Below are 7,500 nucleotides of genomic sequence, written 5' to 3'. Positions count from 1 at the left end.
AGTGTAACGCGCGTGAAGTTTTTCTTGTGGAATGCCACGTGCAAAGAAACATGTTTCCAGCAGGATGGACGGGTTTGTGTGCACTGTATGATTATAAAATGAACTGGCTGCATCGTGTCGTCATTTGGTTTGTTTTCTTGCTACTCGTGTGTTTTGTAGCTGCTCACACACACACGTTTATACACACACACACGCACACACCCACACCGTCACGCACACATACTGTAAAAGCGTGAAATTTTCGCGGTGTTTTTAGTTCGCGTTTTCAGAATCCGGACAGGTTTGCGAGGTTTTAATTTTGCGATTGCAGAATGGCATTCTTGCTAAACCTGTGGCATTCTTGCTAAACCTTTCATGGATCTCCTTTTCGCGCTGTCTAAATTTCGCGATTTCCACGCGGTCGCGAATTTCGCAGAAATTAGACCATCGCAATAATTTCACGGTTTACAGTACACACACACACACCTCAGACACACACACACACACACACACACACATACACACACTGTCACATACACACACATGCACGCACATGCACGCACACACAAGAGAGAGAGAGAGAGAGAGAGAGAGAGAGAGAGAGAGAGAGAGAGAGAGAGAGCGTCGGATTCATGCATACCATTGCGGTGCGATTTGCTGCGTTGCGTCTTGACCGATTCTTTTCTAATGTCCTGGTTGTGATGTGAAGTCATCCTATCCACAGCAGACTATTAGTAATGTGCTTTGTTGTTCACTAGACCCCATGTTGCGATCGGTTCAGCTAGTGAATCCGAGCTCCGCTGATGGTTGAAGGTTGAAACAGCTAGCTGTCCGGAGATGGAGTATCATTAGTGTGTCATTGTACAAAATGTGTTCTTGTTCAAAACGTTCCAGAAATAAAACCCTGCTTATGTGTGTGGTTTGATGTGTGGCATACAAACGCATACTGTGCGCAGGATACATCGTACAGCATGAGCAACTGGATTACGGCACAATGTCTGTCGACTCAGGCCCAGCTCTTGTGGAGAAGATAAACAAGGTTAGCCTAGTCAATGCACGAGTAGGTGCAGCCGCAAGCAGTCTTTGCCCTAGAACCACTCAGGTTCAACATTTTAGGCTAGGATACATGCTCTCGGGTGTTCTTGGCTTTGGATCAGTAATACTTCCTGGATGTAGATTGCTAGTCTGGTGTGTAGTGGCAAGCATGCAGCACACAGTTGTGTGTGTGTGTGTGTGTGTGTGTGTGTGTGTGTGTGTGTGTGTGTGTGTGTGTGTGTGTCTGTGTCTGTGTGTGTGTCTGTGTCTGTGTGTGTCTGTGTCTGTGTGTTTTTAGCATTTGATACCCATACCTGTATGCATTGCCAGTGAGCATGCTTTGATGGGATTCCGTTTACTTCGACGTATGAAAATGCTCATGCCATGGCCTTCCTGCACTGGCTACTAACAGTGGTTCAGTTGTGGTTTGCCATTCAGTCAACTATCTTGGGCAAAATAAAACACATGCCGATCAGAAGCCATATAACTTTCTACACCTGATCACATTTGGATGATGTATCAGTTGATTCAAGAATCAATACCGTTGCCGGTTTTGTTGTCTCTGCCATCGCCGGTGCTGTTGTGTGGTATGCTGGTGTGCAGGTGTTGCCAATCACACCATCGGCATGCTGGAGCCTACACGGCGTGGAGAAGGACTTCTCCGTTTGGCAGTGCCATGACACCGGGCTGACGGCCGATGGCTCGGTGCATGCGTGCTGCGCCGTGGTGCGCTCCTCCGTGGAGGTGAGTCCCTCACTGGTGGCGCTGCTGCTGCATCTTCTCTCCCCCTCCCCTCTGTGTGTGCGCTTCCAGAGAGTTTTACTGGTGTGCCTATTTCATTTGTGTATCAATCAGGTGCTGAGTAGCAGTGGCGAGGCTTCTTTGTTTGGTTTCTAATAGTTCACTCCTCTTGTGGTGAATGCTATGTACCAAGCACTACCCCACCATGTATTACTAGTGAGAAACCAAACCCCTACTGAAGTATCTGATGACACCTGCGCTGTGTATATACAGTATGTATGCGTGCAGTACTAGCGCTAACTACCTACCAGAAGCCTGACAGAATGTGTGGCATGATAGACTGTAATTTCTGCACATATTTCTAGCACATGAGGTAACATACTAATAGTTATAGCAAAATTGGATAACACCAAATGCTGGCCCTTATAACTGCTCCTTTACAGACTTGCGCACCGTACTGCAACTTGATGATGTCAATTTGCCAAAACCTCCTTGAAAAAGATACTGAGTTTTGAACTTGAAGTGCTGAGGAAAAGAGCATGTGTGCTCAAGATTTCTCTTATCCTACAATGCCTTGTGAGGTGTCCTACATGTGTCTATGTGTCCTTGCTGACATGCTGTGGGTTTGTTTGTAGAGTGTTCTACAAACTCTAGTGGATCACAGCCAGCGTGTCAACTGGGACTGTACGGTAAGCAACGTGAAAACAGTAGCAATGAGCACCGGTCCGTGCATGTCACAGCACTCCGGGCGTAACGATGTCGTGGCTGTAACGCCGCGCGTCTGGACGCGCTGGAGCTTGCTGCGCAGCCCCGACGCCAGCATATCCATGGCAAGGTGGGTAGCCCCATTTGAAAACATCTAGGAGTGTGCGTGTGTGTTCTCGCTCGTGTGTATTTCTGTGTGTGTGTGTGTGTGTGTGTGTGTGTGTGTGCGTGTGTGCGTGCGTGTGAATGCGTGTGTGTGTGTGTGTGTGTGTGTGTGTGTGTGTGTGTGTGTGTGGGCGCGCGTGTGCATGCAGGGGAGGTGGGGGATGTTGTCCATGTAGTTGAATACATGTACACGCATACTTGAGTACTTGAGTTTCATGTTTGGGGAGGAGAAGTGTAATGCGTTTATGTCTACATGTAGGCGTTGTGCTGACTATGGATCCTGCATCATGCCTTATTCATCTGCTTGGGAAATAGCATTCTCGAAATAGCTCGACCTTTCTTGGTTTGGTTTGGCATGCTCTCACTGTAGGTGGTGGCAGTGTCACAAGCGGAACGAATGGGCATGGATGCTGTGGAGATCATTAGATGAAGAAGAAACGGACATGATGTGGATGTATGCATTGGTTAGCCAGTACCCAATACCCGGTAAGTTTTATGCATTGCTTTTGGGCAGTACAAAATGGTACATGTTGCAAGGCAACTGGGTTTGCTGCATATGTTTCTCGGTTGATAACGCTATCTCATGAGTTCCTAATTTAAGTACTCAGCATCTTCGGTATGGTTTACGGTACGGCTATTGCAGTTTATTGTGTCCTGTGTACGTTCTATGGTCTCTCTCTCTCTCTCCCTGCATTGCCCGCCCATGCAGACCACTGTGCGCTGGTGATAGTCGTCGGCTCGTCGGTCACCACCATTCCACAGCCGGCCACAGCACAGCAGATGTTGACGGGTCTACATCAGTATCTAACAGTCTTACAGATCTCACAGCACATTGTGGTGCCTGCATCTGAATTTCGTCTGGAGAAGTCGGGCACGGACGATGAAGAAGCCACACCTGCTATCGAGAGGACCAAGTCACAGAGTTCTGCTTCAAGCTCTGTGGGCCATGCGACTCCTCGCAGTGAGGGAAGTGGACTATCGCCAACCGGTCTTGTCTCGGTTATCAGTTCTGATTCGTTGAGGGACAGCAAAGGCAGCAGCGGTTATGACACGGACTCTCTTACAGACCAGCAACAACGGTATGTACTGCGTGTATCGCACCATCAACAGCGAATCCCTAGTGTATGTGTGTGTGTGTGTGTGTGTGTGTGTGTGTGTGTGGGTGTGTGCGTGCGTGTGTGCGTGTGTGCGCGTGCGTGTGTGTGCCTAACGCTCGGCACTTTACAGTGGTTTTCATTGTTGCTGTGTGCGCCTTCCTTTCCCTTGTGCTGTAGGTTTGCCGGTGTACTGGGTGCGGCATGTAGCAGTGTGCAGCGTGCTATAGAAGAAGATGCATCTGATGGATGGGAGCCAGTTGTGACAAGAGGGTAGGTCTGCTCCACATTGCACATTGATTGTGTAGACAATGTACTGGCGTTATTGTCTTGGTCTAGTGTATCGTCCAAGCAGAGACCTTCAAGCACCCATGCCTGATGTATGTCACTTGTAAATGTTCCAATAGAGTTCACACACTGCTGTGGAAACAGCATAACTTAGAAGTTGGACATGCAGATGGTTGCAATTGGAATGGGTTATTGTCTACTAATTGATATGCAATTGTAAATGTATGGTAGTATCGATGATGCAGTAGAACTTGTGCATGGGATGAGTGTACATCATACGGGCCAGTGTGTGTTTGCGTGTGTGTGTTTGCGTGTGTGTGTGCGTGTGCGTGCGTGTGTGTCTCAGGGGCTTGGATGTGATGAAGAAGTCGCTCGGTCTGTCAATCAGTTGTACGCGCTGCTCCATCATCATCGATGCTCCAGCCGAAGTCATTCTGGAGTGCTTTGAGGATAATTCCAGACTTATGGAATGGGACGAGATGATCAGCGAAAGTATGTGCATGATTTTTGTGTACATATGTGTTCATGTCCCTGGTTGTTGTGTTGGTGACGGTGCACACTATATTCGTAGTGCTAGTACCTGTACTCGTTCTGCCATACGTATGCCTATATTGTGCATTACTGGCTCAACTGAAGAACATGGCTGATCTCTGCTGCTGGTTGTCTGTTGCAGGCCGGACGGTCGAGTATGTAACCGAATCTATGTGGGTAAGTAGAGAAAGTACGGAATCCAGACGTTCCATGTTAAACTCCACCAAAGTATGCCTCCTCGATTTGCCAAGTTTCCTTTGTACATCATGTGATACCATTAGAGACCAAGTGGCCTGCACATTTGTTGTCCAAATTCTACAGCCCGTCCATAATTTTCAAATATTTTTGTTGAAATTATAACACCGCGTGCGCTGTTCAATGAGCATTGATTTGGAAGAGCACACACTGAATATGTGCTGGTTTCTACTGTCCCGTATTTTCTATCATTTTCTTGCTTCGAAGCCCGTTTTGTGACAGCATGAATACTATTCACAGTGGTCACTCTATTGGAATCCTTGGCATTCACCATGTGCATTTTGGTAGCAGTTTGCATGTGCAAGCGCGTGTTTGCTTTGTGTCGACTGTACCAGTGGTTGTACGCTGCCGTTCCTGCTTATCTTGTGTAGGTGGAACACTGGACCCACAAGCCCGTCTGGCCAGCCACGTCCAGGGACTTCTGTGTGGTCGCTGGCCACGCACGTCGTGAGAATGGCGCTGGCTGGGTATCAGCTGCCCGATCTGTGAGTGTGGGCACTTGTCACACACATTGACAATACATGTACAGTGCTGCTCAATGAATCCAGTCGTGTCACCCGAATACACGCCGGGCGTTGTGCAGCCCTAGACCTGCGAACAACACTGGGCTGACGCAACTGGATTTCATTGAGCAGCACTGTACATAAGCAAAGTTCCCTATGCTGTGCGTCCTACGAGGATACGGCATGTTTGCGAAATGACCATGACCTTCCGTGTGACCAGGTGACGGGCTTCAGGTAAAATGCATCACAGTGTGTGCATAGCGATGTGCTTTCATTGAACAGTAATGTGTGGTTGGATAAGAAAGCATCGAGACGAATTTTGAACTTGTTACCGTTGAAGAAAGCGTGGAGAATAATTTTGAAGTTGCTACCACTTTCTTTTGCTACTGTTGCTACTGTTTGACTTTATTTCGTGTGCATTTCAACTGGGTTGTGTTGTGTGCAGGTGGTCCATCCAGCATGCCCTGTCCAACCAGCTCATGTTAGGTATGTCTTGGTGCGAAGTAATAGCCAGGAGTTCTGCCCTGCTGGTTGTCAGCCTGCTAAGCAATGCAGTATTACCCCTGGGCAGAGGACTGTCTGTTTGGATTTTTAAACCAGCATTGGCAACACAATCGAGAGTTCATCAGTTGTACCAGCCGGTGCTGGCTGCATCCCTGGTCTCGGTTAACAGTGTGGAGGAGAGGAGGGCGACACTGGTTTGTTGGAAGAGGGGACAACGCTAGTTTGTTTACATATGTCTAGAATCAATATTACGTTGTGTTATAGCCTGGAAGTCGTCTGTACGCAGCGTTGAACGCACGTGTGTTCTTGTATGTACGTGTATGAGTGTATACTAGTATTTGTTTGTCGTTGTGCGTGCATGTTGAGTGCATGCGTGTAGGCGTGCGAGTGTACATTTGAATGGATGCCGTTGATTTGTTTGTGCTTATTGGTGTATCTGCGTGCTTTCCTGCTGTCCGGTTGTAGGGGCCATGTCCTGGAGTGTGGTGCTGTCATTCGCCCAGTCGGTGACAGTTTAGAGAAATGTCTCGTATCCTATATCACGCATTTTGACTTCAAAGGTGAGATATTTCCCATATCCTCATATTGTACTTCTGTGTAAATCCCATACCTGTATCACTTAGTGATTATTGGTTGATCATTTTACTCGTCATAGTGCACACCATACCCGGGTTTCTTCTCCTGCTGTTGGTGATGTTACATGGAACCAGTGTAACACCATCTTGCAATGCTCATTGATAGTGGATTGTGTCTCAACTTGCAGATAGTAATGGCAGTAGACCTCACACATGCTCTCTAGCTGTGATTTTTCAGTCTTCCAAGTTTGTTCATTTCTTCTGTTTGCTTCATCCCTTTCCACGTATGTGTGTGTGTGTGTGTGTGTGTGTGTGTGTGTGCGTGCATGTGTGTAGGTAATGTATCCGCCGTGGTGGCCCATCGCATAGGCCAGTGCGTACCAACCTGCATGCAGCTATTACAGCGGCTGTGCATGAAGACGCACAAGCAGATGCAGGAGGACCTGCGTAAGCAACGTCAGTCGGCCGCAGAACTGGCCGCGTCGGCTCTCGTCTCGCCGCTCAGAGGTTCGTTCTTTACCGGCCTATCTGTGACTGGTCTGTTGCATTGGACTTGTAGCGGTGGTAACGTGATACACATTCATTTGTGATACGCTAGTAGTGTATGATAGACCTATTGCGCATTGCCAAAAATGGAATGTATGAGTAATGCTTGTGAGTACGCTGGGATCAGGAATGCACTGTTCAACACCCCAGACGACCATGCCCGGGTGGCTGTGAACTATTACTTGCGAAGGGTTTATGGTACAAATTACGTCATTGCGCAATGGATCCATTCACACGATGCAATGTACGCGTGAAGGGCTTCACAACGAAGCAGACACACCAGTCCCCTTGACCTTTCTGTGTGACTACTTTCACAAGTTTCACGGTTACCCGCATGCCAGTAGATGAAGGCACGCACTCAGAAAACTGTTCTGGATTTTCACCTTGATCAGTGCTCTTTTGTGGTGTGGTTTGAAACAGATGCAGATTTTTCATTCACATTTGTAGCATTATCTGCCATGCAAAACTCTGTGTATATTATATTATGTACCATGATTGTGACTTTTGTCTTCACTCTCAATCTCATGTTTGGTTCTGTGCTCTGTGCAGCTCCGGACGACTCAAGAAATGGCGGCATTG

At 47.8% G+C, this 7,500-nt stretch overlaps 1 protein-coding gene across 3 annotated transcripts in view; it reads left to right on the top strand.

The window, feature by feature from the left end:
* The window catches only part of LOC135815153 (uncharacterized), a 24,639-nt gene that overhangs the window by 342 nt on the left and 16,797 nt on the right, over positions 1–7,500 (top strand). For all 3 annotated transcript variants that reach the window (XM_065328408.1, XM_065328407.1, XM_065328406.1), the window contains exons 2-14: positions 936–1,018; positions 1,618–1,758; positions 2,391–2,590; positions 2,996–3,111; positions 3,335–3,704; positions 3,900–3,992; positions 4,354–4,499; positions 4,681–4,715; positions 5,165–5,278; positions 5,742–5,782; positions 6,266–6,360; positions 6,712–6,882; positions 7,471–7,500. The exon at positions 7,471–7,500 is cut by the window's right edge and continues 17 nt beyond it. In XM_065328408.1, the coding sequence (XP_065184480.1) occupies positions 974–1,018; positions 1,618–1,758; positions 2,391–2,590; positions 2,996–3,111; positions 3,335–3,704; positions 3,900–3,992; positions 4,354–4,499; positions 4,681–4,715; positions 5,165–5,278; positions 5,742–5,782; positions 6,266–6,360; positions 6,712–6,882; positions 7,471–7,500 (1,597 nt within the window). In that variant the 5' untranslated portion in view covers positions 936–973. The remainder of the gene's footprint in view (positions 1–935; positions 1,019–1,617; positions 1,759–2,390; positions 2,591–2,995; positions 3,112–3,334; positions 3,705–3,899; positions 3,993–4,353; positions 4,500–4,680; positions 4,716–5,164; positions 5,279–5,741; positions 5,783–6,265; positions 6,361–6,711; positions 6,883–7,470) is intronic.

The sequence above is a fragment of the Sycon ciliatum genome, chromosome 4 (genome assembly GCF_964019385.1).
Source record: "Sycon ciliatum chromosome 4, ocSycCili1.1, whole genome shotgun sequence".
Taxonomy (NCBI): Eukaryota; Metazoa; Porifera; class Calcarea; order Leucosolenida; family Sycettidae; genus Sycon; species Sycon ciliatum.
The sequence above is the reverse complement of the archived record's forward strand: the minus strand, read 5'-3'. Positions and strand labels throughout refer to the sequence as shown.